Raw genomic sequence first — 14,553 nt, forward strand, 5'->3', positions numbered from 1 at the left:
AAAATGCAGCTGTTGCTCATTATTGTCGGTAACAAAAGGTATAAATGCTTGCTGTAATTGTTTATCTGTAGAGAGACCTGCCTAGGAGGGGGAGACCCTATGTCCTAGTGCACTCTCTCCCTCTACGCAATTGCTTGAGAAAATAAAGTATCTGACTTTGCTGTACCCAACCAAAAGAGTGAGAACTCTGTTTTTCTCTGACAGGGTTTTGTGTGGCCCTGGCTCAGCCAGGAAAACTGAGGTCCCCTCTCCATCCCTTCTGCAGCCCGCCTCTCCTGGGGAAATGGGGTCAAGGGCGCAGGGGTTTTCACCTGTCTCTCCTGCCGGGGAGTGGGGTCAGGGCACGCGGTCAGGGGGTGGGGGCTTATTCCACTTCCTCCACCCAGCGATTATGAGATGCTGGGCTTGCCCTACTACTACCGCCCAGCGCTATTGAAGTGCCCCGATCCGTTCTCCGGCAGCTGGGCGGGAGGAGAGGGGCAAACCCCCGAACCCGGACCACGCTTCACCGCAGGAGCGGCAAGTGGGCTGAACGGAGCAGAGTGACACCATTGGCCCAGGACCTGTGGCTAATCCACTACTGGCCCAAACCTGCCTCCACTTGGCACGCCCCCATCTGGGGCAAGAGACCAGGGAATCAGCGCTCCGGATCGGCAGGAGAGGGATACAGCTGGGCAAAAACTGGAGTCGGGAGTCCCAGCTGGTGGATTGGGTTTGGATGCTCAGTGGGTGGGCCCTGCCCCCCCAGGCCCACCCATGGCTACACCCCTGCTTCGACCCAGCCTAGTTTCCCTGTGTTTCTGAGAGCATCTTCCAATCTCTTTGCTCCTTTCTTGTAGAAGCTGAAACCCGTATGGGCCTAGGCCCTGTCACCATAGTGCTCTGTGCTCAGTGTGTTACGGGGTCAAGGTGTGAAGCTGACCTTTGCCCTCAGACTACTCTCTGCCAGCCAGTCCGTCTAAGATGAGGCTCCTGTGTCTCTTCTTCCATTGTTTGCAAAGGCTTCCAAACACTGGTCTGGTGACTGTGTGGAAACTCCCGGCATCCCCATGATGCTCCCCCACTCCCCTCTGAAATCATCCTCCTTATTCCTTGTTCCTCATGGAGAAGGGAAGGGTCTTCCCCTAGTGGAAGGATCCAAGGGAAATTTCCATGTAGGGAGCCTTGTGGAATCTCCCTTCCCTGGTCTGCACCTTGGGTTTGTAATGCAGGAAAGGGGGCTGCCAGGCAGTAATCAGGCCACATATTATAATTCTATTTTATTTTATTTCAGCAACATCACAGCTGTGACGGCATCATCGTTACCACTCAGCCGCCCTCGAGGTAGCCATGTCACTAATCAGAACCATTCGAACAGTGATGACAAGCCCAGATTCTAGGAATAGAGCCTTCAGCAGGGCTGGCACTGCAGTCCAATTAAGTTGCATCACCCCACGTCCCCTGTGATTTGGCCTCCTGCAGTTTGCCATTGGCCATGATGGGGGTTAAAGCTGGTGCACATGAAGCCAAGCAACTGAGATTCCCTGATGGCTAAGCGGCCCCCAAGGGAATGTGCAGGCATGCTTCATTAAGGCAGCTACCTCCCTATCTGAACAGATACTGCCTGCTGCCTGTGCTACTTCTGCGATGACTCCTTGTCCTTTAGGGTGAAAACCTGGTGTCAGCGGCTCCTCTTCTAGCAGGAATTGGGTACGTTGGCAGGTGTTACTATCTTTCAATTGTGAAGTGAAGGGGAAAGGCTGCAAGCTGTTTAAATTTGCAAATGTTCTGTGCCACTGCAGCAAACTCGGCTGTGCTGTCAGAGTGACTCCGTAACGGGACAGGAGGACAGGCAATAAGGTAATAAGCTGGTTATTCAAGTTACACAGAAACCTGAGCTTGGAGTGCTAAAAGCCTGATGCCCCAAGTCAGGATTTCTCAAGGGGTCCCATTTCTACAGGTGCCGTGTGTTCTGGGCCCGATCCTGGCAGGGTCTCAGTGAAAGGAGATCCCACGGTATATCAGTGATTAGTTCTCAAATCTACTCAGGTTTATTTGCTCCTGGAAATTTAATAACCAAATGCATTTACAAAGCTTTTATTCTCTGGCTTCATTGTGAAGGCAGGATTTCAGAGCTGTGTTGCTCTGTGGTAACAGGTCCAAGAGGGCATATTTTTGCCCTGAAGTTACTACAGTTACAGGGCTATCGGCATCTCTTCCCCGTCTCTGGTCTCTGAGTGCCAGATGTCAGGCCTTGTAGCCTTCCCGCTCATGGGATGGAATCCCTCCATTCTCCCACCCTCAGACTGGGCACTGGGCTACAGCACACTGTGGATCAACTCTGCTTGTAGAGCAGATCCGAGTGGGTTCAGCACCTGTGGTTGACATGTGTGTACTAAGGTACATACGTGTAAATGTTATGCCAAAACTATTCATTGTAATACAGACATTACAAACCAAACTTCCATGCCATGCCTGTATATCGAAAGCCAGCAGCAGAGTTGTTAGAATCTCTGCCGGAAGGAGCAGGGGTAACTTTACTGCTTAATGGCTTTGGATTTAGAAAGTGTTTCAGAAGTGCTCCACATATTGTTTGCAGTGGGTTTGTGCTATTAACTCTTTGTTCAGTGCACATTTGTGTGATACTGTCTCCTGGTAACGGAGTAGAAGCTGTTTCTAACACTTATATTCAGAATCATGCACTCAATAACTCTGCAAGACTTGTGCAAGATTTTCCAAAAAGTCATGAGAGACCAGAACCGCTGGTCTGTGTTTCAGCAAACAGTTTAGCTGAGGTGCAGGAAAGGGGAGTGGTATAGTGGTTCTATGTAATTGACACCAGTCACCAATTACATGAGCATGGCTGAAGTTGTACACTCAAGTGGATATTAGTGCAATACCTGTGTTTGAGGAATTGAACATTTGTGATGCCACCTCCTCCCCTGCCCAGCTGAAATAACTGTCAGTGTTAGCTTGTAATTTTCCAAATATTTACAGACTGATGCATGGGCAGAGGATGCAGGTCCCAGGGGTATAAAGGGAAGCCTGTAGGATGATCGAAGTCTCTGGATTCCATTAACATTGGCCAGGCACTTCAACTTCTCCTGGAGGGTTTCTTGGGGGCCAGAGTAAATCACTGGAAGCATTTGGTAACAATGAGTTAATAGAGCCTGGTTCTGAATGAATTTACACATGAAACTCTGGCATGAGGCTGCTGATATCTGTTATTCAATTAAGGACCTGACCCTAAAAAATTATCTCATATGCTGGAAAGAGGCAGTTGCATAACTTGAACTGTCAGGGGCGCACAAAAAATAATTCATGTAATGAAGCTATAAAACACATTTAAAAATAGCATCGGTGCAGGACAGATAAATACGACTGTTTTCACCATGCACTTGCTATGTGTTTACACACATGGAATGATACAGTGGGACACACTCAGAAGTGGAGGGCCAAAAAGGGTGTCTGTGTGAAGGGTATAACAGAGTTCAAAAGAGAACTACATACATTCATGGACGATGGATCACTTGATGATGACCTGTTCTGTTCATTCCCTCTGGGGCACCTGGCCTAAGCCACTGTCAAAGACAGGATACTGGGCTAGATGGACCTTTGGTCTGACCCAGTATGGCTACTCTTGTGTTTTTATGTTCTAAGGTCACAATGGTAAAATCATACAGTGCTCAAGTAGGCTGTGGTATTCACAGCCACAAGGTATCAATGGGGTCAAGAGCTTAGCAGGATTCAAAGACAGACTGATTAACCAGAAAATCAAATTACAGTAGAGGATTGTTTTTAAAAAGTTTTCGAGAGGATCTAAACCTTCCTGATTTATACCACAAAATAACTCTAACTAGTGGGTGTCAGAGGGAAATTCTCATAGCTGCCTAATTAGGGCTTCTTCCACCTTCCTCTGAAGCATCTAGACATATCCACTGGTTACTGGATAGATAGACTACAAGTCTGATCCAATCTGAATAATCAGATTCATGTAAATCCAACAGTATGTTTTTGCTCATCTACATTGAGCTCTGGGAGTCTGTAGGCTTGCACTGAAAGCAAAATGATTTCTTGCTAAATATCATCTAATCTCCTCTTATTTTTCTTTTAGGAAGGACATTTCAGAACTCCTCTGACCTGCCCAGTACATTATGTCAGCTGTCAATGACACCAAATTAAAATCTGTAATATTCCTTCTCACTGGGCTACCGAGTCATGGAGACACACATCTCTGGATTTCTATCCCTTTCTGCTCCATGTATGTTATTTCGATAGTAGGAAATGCAGTCATTCTGTTCATTGTAAAAACAGAGCCAAGCCTCCATGAGCCCATGTACATTTTCCTTTCCATGTTGGCCGTCACAGACCTTGGCATATCGATAACGACCATACCGACGATAATGGGCATATACTTGTTTAACTCTAGGGAGATCAGCTTCGGTGCCTGTTTAGCCCAGCTCTTCTTCATCCACTTGCTTCAGTGCATTGAATCCTGTTTGCTGTTGTTGATGGCCTTTGACCGCTTCATTGCGATTTATAACCCGCTGAGATATGCTTCCATCTTAACCTTGCCGAGAATAACCAAGATGGGACTGGTAGCTGTGCTAAGAGCGATGGTCATAATACTCCCACTTCCCTTTCTCCTGAAACGGTTCCAATACTGTCGAGTCAATGTCCTCTCCCATTCCTTCTGCATGCACCGGGAGGTCATGAACATGGCTTGTTCGGATATCACAGTCAGCATCATCTATGGATTGTTCACTAAACTCTTAACAATGGGGTTGGATTCACTACTCATCTTCCTCTCTTATGTGATGATCCTCAAAACAGTGCTGCGCATCACCTCCTACAAGGAGTGCCTGAGGGCCCTGAACACCTGTGTCTCCCACTTCTGCACCCTCCTGCTCTTCTACACACCAGAGATCAGCTTGACTGTGATACACAGCTTTGGGAAGGACTCTTATCCATTACTTCTGATTCTCCTCGGATACATCTCCCTGCTTCTCCCCCCACTGATGAACCCAATTGTGTACAGCGTGAAAATCAAACATCTTCGTGTGAAGATAATCAGGGTCTTCATGAAGTGAAGGGTCAGCTCACCACCTGGGTCCAGAGACATGGGAGATGTAAAACATGGGCCATCTCTTCCATACTGGACCGTTACATCCAAGATCACATGAGTTATTGATCTCTACTATAAAGAGGGTTTCAGATGAGGTTTAAGCCTGGTGAGGGGGGACAGGGATGGTGAGGGAGGACTGGGCACTGGGGGAGTGAGACCAAGGCAGGCAGCAGAATTTACAGAGTGACTTTTTGTGGAGAGCCAGGGGATAGGTTGGAAAAACGGTCGTATTAGTGGCCGCTCCGACCTCACAATTCATGTTGATAATCAATAAAGAGAAGGGATGTGGATGCTGTTTCCCATTAGACCTGGCCTGTCACTATCCCTTCTCTGGCTATACATCCAAAAACTATTCAAGGGGCACAGTCACTCAGTCTTCCCATGCACACTTAGGGCACGTCTTCACTACCCGCCGGATCGGCGGGTAGCAATCGGTCTATGGGGAATCGACTTATCGCGTCTAGTGAAGACGCGATAAAATCGATCCCTGATCGCTCTGCCGTCGACTCCGGAAATCCACCGCGGCAAGAGTTGGCAGCGGAGTCGACGGCGGCGCGGCAGTGGTCGACTTGCCGCCGTCCTCACAGCCAGGTAAGTCGATCTAAAATACTCCACTTCAGCTACGCTATTCACGTAGCTGAAGTTGCGTATCTTAGGTCGACCCCCTGCTGTAGTGTAGACCTAGCCTTAGCCAGATGCTTGTGTCTGAGTGGTGTCAGGGATATAATTAACACATAAGCACCAGGAGAAGCCTTTCAGGCAACGCCCCCATTAATGGCTTTGTGCACACCACACCTGCTCAGTCCACTCCCCACTGACGCAGGGCAGAGCTGCATGTGTGAGCAATGGTCTGACACACAGGAGTCCTGATAAGAGACTCAGGCCTAGGTTCTCTCCCCGTCTGCTCCATCTGTGCTGCCCCAGCAATGCAAAACAGTGGAAACTGGCCTCAGCTCAGGCCCAGCTAGCTCCTATCCCAGCCCAGCCCATTCAGTGTAGGGTGACCAGCTTTTCAAAAGGCAAAAGCGGGACACAGGCCAGGAGCCTGGTCCCCTCGGTGACCCCGCCCCTGCCTCTCTTCTTCCGGCTGGAGGCCCCACTCCCTGCTCCTCCTCTTCCACTGAGGCTCCACCCCCTGTCCAGGCCGGAAGCCAGAGCCAGGCAATGGAAAGAGCTGATCAGGGAGCCAGAGCCTCTGTGAGGAGCCCCAGATCCTCCACCTCCCCTGGGCAAGGGACTGGGGGGACAAGAGAATGCCCCAGCCTATGTCCCTGTCCCTCAGGGCACATCCCCAGAGAAAGTGGAGAGTCTGGGAATCCCCACAGCAGCCTGGGCTCCCGGGGTAGCTGTAACCGTGCTTTTGTGGGTCACCACTGAAAATATCAAATTCAGGACAAACTGCTGAGAAATAGGGCAGAGAGACCCCCAAAGTCGTGGTTATTCTCCTGTGAGATATACCAAGGATGACCACAGTAGGTGGGATGAGGTGAGGGAGAAGAGAGGGGCACGGTAAAGGAACTTTTTGTTGTAGAACTCAAGCATATGAGGTAGAAAACACTGCCCCACATGCACTGTTCTGCTCACAATTTTATGTTTATGAACCCTGCTTGTGGCATTTTCCCTAATTAATTTCGGATGACTTCTCTCCTTTAATTAAAAGTTACTTTCCTACACTCAGACTTTGTGCTTGCAGGTGGAGAAGTATTGCCTTTCAGAGGCACCAAGGGCTGGGGTGTAATTTTCCCAGTTTACTGGATGGGGGCTCGAGCCACTTCTCTGTTGTACTGTTGAAAAGGAACCCCTGGAGATTGAAGGCGGCCCTGGTTGCTGCTTCCTCCACCTGGCAGAAAGCTGACATCTGTCAAGCTCCATTGTAAAACCAACTGGGTTGTTTGCTCAACACTGCTCCTGTTGGGAGGATGTTCCAGAACATCCCTCCTCCGATGGTCAGAAACCTCCTTCTCCTTTCCAGCCTCAGTTTGCTTCTGGTCAGTTTGTCCCCGTTTGTTCTTGTGCCAACACCGTATTTTAGCTGCAGGAGCTCATCTCCCTCCCTGGCGTTTACTCCCCTGATCTATTTATAGAGAAATTGGATCCCACTCAGCCTGCCTTGTCTTAGGCTAAACCTGCCAAGCTCTTTCAGTCTTCTCCTAAACCAGCCCCTCCATTGCCCTGACCATGCTCTGCAATTCCAGCCTGAATTCTTCTTTCTGGAATAGGAGTGACCAGAATTTTACACAGTTTGCCAAAGGAGGTCTCACCAGTGTCTGGTATAAGAATATTAATACTTCCCATTCTCACCTGACTCATTTTAGGATATCATGTGCCTTGTTCACAGCCGCATCACATCGATTTCTCACAGTCGTCGTTGGACTGACTAACGCACCCAGATCTTTCCCCTCCTTTGCTGTTAACAACTTACCCATGGTATATAAATAGGAGCGTAATGAATAGAAGTAGGGAAAATTGAAAGCTGAATTGATGACAGTGTACAAGCACTTTCACTGGGATGAAATACCAGCTATTAACAGGTTCTTTAATCTAGCAGGGAAAAGTATAACAAGAATCAATGGCTGGTAACTGAAGCCAGAAAAAATACATTTGGAAATGATGCACCCATTCTTCATAGCAAGGGTGCTTAACCAGTGGAACAAACTCCCAAGGGAAGTGGTGGATTCTCCAGACATCCCCATATGAAGACTGGATGCCTTCCTGGAAGATATGTTTTAGATTAATACAAGAGATGGTTTAGTCAAACACAAGTCATTGTGCTCAATATGGAGGTAACTGAGTGAAATTATGCAGGACATCAGACTAGATGATCTTATAATTCCATCTGGCCATAAATTCTATGAATCTATGAATCATTTTCTTGAGTGTGTTAGGATATAGATATTCAGGCCTGTTTGCAAAGGCCTATACTTTAAGAATTTAGCTAGTTACAAAGGTGTAAAAGAAAGAATTAAAATCACTGTCTGCTGGTGTAACGGCCTTTTCTCACTGTGACAGTCTAAGGCCTTGTTCTAAGGCTAAGGCCTTCGGCTAAGCAGCAGAGGCAGCCATAAACTGAAAAGTGTATGGTCACATCCTTACATTTCAAACTAGTCACATTGAAATAAGGTGCTATTGGGCTGTTAGGAATACAATCCTGTCCTAATATTTTTATCACCTCCAGAGAAAGGGAAGAGCCTAGAAGATGTAAATGGAAACTTAGTTTGATAGCATCCTGTCTGGCAAGAACTCACTTATCAATAGCTGGGATGTAAAATCCTCATTTCCTTATTGTTCTATCACTGTAGTCTCTACTTCCCTATTGTTTGTCTGTATAATCTCTGTCTGATTCTGTGATTGATTCTGTCTGCTGTATAATTAATTTTGTTGGGTGTAAACCAATTAAGGTGATAGGATATAATTGGTTAAATAATCATGTTACAATATGTTAGGATTGGTTAGTTAAATTTCAGTAAAATGATTGTTTAAGGTATAGCTAAGCAAAACTCAAGTTTTACTATATAGTCTGCAGTCAATCAGGAAGTAAGGGGGGGATGGGAACAGGGACACAGGCAAGGCTCTGTGGTGTCAGAGCTGGGAAGGGGGACACTGAGGAAGGAAACTGAAATCATGCTTGCTGGAAGTTGACCCCAATAAACATCAATTGTTTGCACCTTCGGACTTCGGGTATTGTTGCTCTCTGTTCATGCGAGAAGGACCAGGGAAGTAAGAGGGTGAAGGAATAAGCCCCCTAACAGAGTGGATCGTTATCTTGGATGCAACATGAACAAGTAGCTACTCTGAATGCTGATAGGCAGTCAGCAAGGACATATGCTCGCCAAGAAGAATCAGGATTGTCACAATAAAATTCTGATATATGGTCTCTTTACCCTCTAAACTGGGTCCTTGCCTGTCATGACAGGTGAAGAGAAAGTAATTAGGGAATTGTTATTTACTCTTTCTCATAACACAAAAACTAGGGGTCATAAAAATAAATTAATAGGCAGCAAGTTTAAAAACAACATATTTCTTCATACAACACACAGTCAACCTGTGGAACTCCTTTCCAAAGGATATTGTGACTTCCAAGACTTTAAAATGGTTCAAAAAAGAACAAGTTAGGAGGATTAATGGAGGATAGGTCCATCAATGGCTATTAGCCAGGATGGTCAGGGATGGTGTCCCTAGCCTCTGTTTGCCAGAAGTTGGGAATGGGTAACAGGGGATGGATCACTTGATAATTGTCTATTCTTTCCATTCCTTCTGGGGCATCTGGCATTGGCCATTGTCAGAAGACAAGATACTTGGCTAGATGTAATATCAGTCTCACCCACTGATGCATCCGACGAAGTGGGCATTCACCCACGAAAGCTTATGCTCCAATACATCTGTTAGTCTTAAAGGTGCCACAGGACTCTCTGTTGCTTTTTATAGATCCAGACTAACACGGCTACCCCTCTGATACAGTCTCACCCAGTATTGCCTTTCTTATATCCTTAATTATCGCACTCTTAGAGTTTGGAACAACACCCCATCTCTGCTAAATGCTTATCACCAAGCAGATCCGACTCAGTCTCTTCCCTTTGGGTACTCGTGACCAGAGTTATAAACTCACCCGCAGCCTCCTTAAAACAAGTAGGTTTAGGAGTAAGGAGCACAAAGCTTTAAGAAATTGGTTTTAAAATAACAGACAGCTGTCACACATCTATACTCATCTATCATATCACTGAAAGCTAAGGTAGACAGGCTTTGCTCTGGAGATAGAGAAACATAACTGGCCCAACTTAAATTCTTTCAGGAAGCCAAGGAACTCTTGGGACCCAGGTTAGTTTCCCTATGTCTCTGACAGCATCTTCCCATCCATTAGCCCTTTTCCTGTGGAAGCAGCCTTTGCTGAAACCTGTGTGAGCTGGGCCAAGTCACCATTGTGCTCAGCCATCTCCATGTTACAGGGCCCAGGTGAGAAGCTGACCTCTGCCCTCAGACTGCTGTAACTGGTGCTCCTTTCTCCTCAGTTAAATCCATTAAGACTGTGTAGCTCGCAAACACTGGTCCACTGACTGTGCTGAACCACTTGGGATCCCTGTGATGCTCCAATACTCCCCTCACTGTCAAGCCTGAGCACCCCACATTTGGCATGAAAACCAAGGGGCTGGACTCATGGGGCATCACAGAATACAGTTTTTACCGGAGGCTCTGGTGAGAAGCCTTTTGTAGAGAAATGTCAGAGGTGTTGTTTTGTGAAACCCTGAAACAGCCCTGATCTTAGGGACTCAGAGTATCTGAGCACCTTGAATGTATTTATCCTCTCTGCGAGGCAGGGCTGGGGTACTATCCACCTGAGCAGAGGCTCAGAGACAACCAATGGCTTGCCCATGGTCACAGATGACAAGGGAATTAAACCCACCTGTCCTGAGTCACAGAGCAGTGCCTAGACCACAGCACCAGACTTCCAGCCATCTGAGTGGTGACAGGCCTGGATGGAATCTCTGCTGCACCTGCAGAGCTCCCCCTCCCGGCCATGTTGTACAGAGCAGGGATGGCAAAGAGCCAGTTACAGAGGTTGGATTCACTAGCTTGTTCTCCCCCTGCCTCAGCAGAGTTTAGAGCAGCCTCGGTACTTGGCTAACCTCTGCCTGATTTTAAAAGCTTCGAAGAGCACAGCACTCTCTGGCCATCTTCCTGTGGATCAGTGCCACCACAGAATGCCCCCTGGGGGCTTGAGGTAGCCCTACAGACACCCTGCCCTTCCCTTAAAGGTTCTTGCAATGGCTTACTCTCAGGCTGGAATATTTAAAACCAGAGCTCCCATTGATGGGTCACATTTATTCAGTCTTCTCCAAAACACAAGGTCTCCTACCCTCCAACTTGACCAGTCTGATTTACTCATGAACACCCTATCATCCTTGCTGCTGGTGTCTGCATTGCTTCAGACTTGCTGCAACCCCTTTGCCCTTGAGCCCCTCCCCAACATCTCTTAACACTAGGCCCTGCCCCCTGCTGCTCCACTTCCCCTGAGGCTCCACCTCCAGGCCATGCCAGAGCCAGGCCGTGGTAAGAGCTACTGTGATGTTCTTTGATCACAATATGACCATATACATCACTTTTGCAACCACTGTTATGTATTTGCAACACACTTGTACAAAATGTGACATGTAAGATGTCTATGAAAAGGTTATGATTTGCTGGTTATAGTTGTGCTATCTGTATGCATGTATCATTCTTGTATTTGAAGGTATAACTATTGGCTCTATACCTGGATTTTAAATCTTTGCTCCTGGGGTAATGCCCACAAAGTAGTTAGTCTGCAAATCTTGGAGGGACTATTCAAATTAAGGGCTCATCAAGAAACACTTAACTGACAATGGAGCATGGGAGACACCCATCTACACAGAATGGACTGTCCTGCAAATGTACTATCCGGGTATAGGTAATAATTTCCTGCTGTGACTAAGAAAAAATATGATGGACATGTGATTGGCGATATGATTCCAAACCCCAACTTGTCACCTGCAATTTTCCACTAGGTGTGCTGAGGGTTTTGTTTAAAACAATGGGTTTCCCTCCCCATGGCAGATGCTATAAAAGGCTGTAAAAGAAAACACCTCCATTTGGCTTCTTTCCTGCTCAAGCCTCAGAACTAGGAATTGATACTAACGGGAGCATTCTAACCAGTGGACTGAGGTCCTGCCAATCATTTTTAAGCAACCGGAGACTTATCAAGCCAGCAGCTTATGTCATCACTGCTACAAACCCGAAATAAGAACTTTGCATTTTTTGTATGTATTTGACTCTTTAACAGGATGCTGGCCAGGAGGCGCTGAGCCAGGCCTCTGTTAGCCCAGCTCCAATTAAGAAGTATTAATTGGGGCTGGCTGGGTATGCCACGCCTAATTAGTGAAACAGAAGCACCAGCGGGCCTTATTAGCCAGGGGGCTATATAAAGCTGACAGGAAGGCACTGAAGGGGGGACAGTGGTGAAAAGCAAGGAAAGAGAGGTGCCACAGGCTGTGCATCCCTGCTGGCTGTCCTCCAGATTGCTGGTTTGCAACTGTCTGTAACTAGAAGGTGGTGGGAGCTGACACTGTTGATAAAAGAAGCACTGGTGATTGCACTTGGAGGAGGTCTCTGAGCGATTTATTCAAGGGCAAGTGAAGGCCTCGTTACAGACTCCTTTAACCAATTATCAGTCTTGCCTTTCTTTCTTTCTTTCTTTTTATAAATAAAGCTTTAGATTAGAGATAACAAAGGATTGGCATCAGCATGATTTTTGGGTAAGATCTCAGTTATATACTTACCTGCATGTGCGGCTGGTCCTTTGGGATCAAATGAACCAGTTATTACATTAAATTGGTTTTAAAGAACCACTCATCTTTAAATCTAGTGTTTTTTGGGGGGATATTAGGGCTGGATTATCTAAGGAAACTGCTTTTATGACTTCTTGTTAGCCATTGTGGTGAAACAGAAGTTAACTTTGTATTTCTGCTTTGGTATATTTCATGGGAGAATAACCACCAGTTTGGGGGTCTGTCTGCCCTGTTTCTCAGCAGTTTGTCATGAATTTGGTATTCACAGTTGTGACCCACCAAAGCATGGTGTGACAGACCCAGACCAGTGGGGTACAGGAGTTTGGTAGAGGGCAAATATACTGATCACTGGATGAGTAGTTTCCTGTTCCCTGAGTGACCAGAGCAGGGGCTGCACTAGAGCAATCAGGAACCTGCTAAAACCAGTTAAGGCAGGCAGGCTAATTAGGACACCTGGAGTCAATTAAGAAGCTGCTAGAATCAATTAAGGTAGGCTAATCAGGGCACCTGGGCTTTAAAAAGGAGCTCACTTCAGATTGTGGTGCGAGTGTGAGGAGCTGGGAGCAAAAGGCGCGAGGAGCTGAGAGTGAGAGGGTGTGCTGCTGGAGGACTGAGGAGCACAAGTGTTATCAGACACCAGGAGGAAGGTCCTGTGGTGAGAATAAGGAAGGTGTTTGGAGGAGGCCATGGGGAAGTAGCCCAGGGAGTTGTAGCTGTCATGCAGCTGTTACAGGAGGCACTATAGACAGCTGCAGTCCACAGGGCCCTGGGCTGGAACCCGGAGTAGAGGGCGGGCCCGGGTTCCCCCCAAACCTCCCAATTGACCTGGACTGTGGGTTCTCCCAGAGGGGAAGGTTTCTGGGCTGTTCCTCAACCCACATCATGAATCTCTGAGGCAAGAAAATCCGCCAATAAGCTCAGGACCCACCATGATAGAGGAGGAAATTTGTCACAATGGTTACAGCTACCCTGGGAGCCCAGGCTGCTGTGGGGATTCCCAGACTCTCCATCTTCTCTGGGGATGTGCCCTGAGGGGCAGAGACATAGGCTGGGGCATTCTCTTGTCCCCCCAGTCCCTTGCCCAGGGCAGGTGGAGGACCTGCGGCTCCTCACAGAGGCTCTGGTTCCCTGATCAGCTCTTTCCATGGCCTGGCTCTGGCTTCTGGCCTGGACAAGGGGTGGAGCTTCAGTAGAAGATGAGGAGCAGGGAGTGGGACCTCAAGGGGGAGAAAGGGGTCAGGGTCACTGAGTGGATGTGGCTCCCTGCCTGTGTCCCACTTTTACCTTTTGAAAAGGTGGTCACCCTACACTGAATGGGCTGGGCTGGGCTGGGATTGGAGGTAGCTGGGCCTGAGCTGAGGCCAGTTTCCACTGTTTCACATTGCTGGGGCAGCACAAATGGAGCGGACGGGGAGGGAACCTAGGCCTGAGTCTCTTACCAGGACTCCTGTGTGTCAGACCATTACTCACACATGCAGCTCTGCCCTGCCTCAGTGGGGAGTGGACTGAGCAGATGTGCTGTGTGCAAAGCCATTAATGGAGGGGTTGCCTGAATGGTTTCTCCTGGCGCTCCTGTGTTAATCATGTCCCTGACACCACTCAGTCTGAAGCACCGGACTGAGTGTGCAGGGGAACTCTGAGTGACCATGCCCCTTGAATAGCCCCTGTCCCCAGCTGGTGCAGTACCCATGGGTCATGCTGAAGTCAGAAATGGCCAGGACTGCTACAGCAGAACAGCTCTGCAGCTTTTTTTATAGTCCTTGGATGTTTAGCCAGACATGGGACAGTGACAAGCCAGGTGTAATGGGAAACAGCATCCACATCCCCTCTCTTTATTCACTATTAACAGATATTGTGGGGTCGGAGTGGCCATGAATATGGCTCTTTTTGGGCCAAAATCCCACAGATCCCCAGGTTCTCCACAAAAAGTCACTCTGTAAATGCTGATGCCTGCCTTGGTCTTCCTCCCCCAGTGTCCAGTCCTCCTTCACAATCCCTGTCCCCACTCCCCAGCCCTAGACGTTGTTTGAACCTCTCTATATAGTGGAGATCAGTAACTCATGTCATTTCGGATGCAAAGGTCCAGGACAGAACAGGTGGCCCATGTTTTTCGTCTCCCATGTCACTGGACCCAGGTGGTGAACTGACCCT

The 14,553-nt window shown here is 47.8% G+C and overlaps 1 protein-coding gene across 1 annotated transcript; it reads left to right on the top strand.

Annotated features, from left to right (window-relative positions):
* Nucleotides 1-4,133: 4,133 nt before the first annotated feature.
* Nucleotides 4,134-5,069, top strand: LOC112119494 (olfactory receptor 51G2-like). The gene has a single exon (XM_024218173.1). The coding sequence runs from the start codon at nt 4,134-4,136 to the stop codon at nt 5,067-5,069; it is 936 nt and encodes a 311-aa protein (XP_024073941.1).
* Nucleotides 5,070-14,553: the final 9,484 nt, after the last annotated feature.

This window comes from Terrapene carolina, unplaced genomic scaffold (genome assembly GCF_002925995.2).
Source record: "Terrapene carolina triunguis isolate 2854851 unplaced genomic scaffold, T_m_triunguis-2.0 Scaffold511, whole genome shotgun sequence".
NCBI lineage: Eukaryota > Metazoa > Chordata > Testudines > Emydidae > Terrapene > Terrapene triunguis.

Excerpts from the sequence above, each read along its gene's own strand:
- LOC112119494 (XM_024218173.1), top strand. The coding sequence starts at position 4,134 with ATGTCAGCTGTCAATGACACCAAATTAAAATCTGTAATATTCCTTCTC.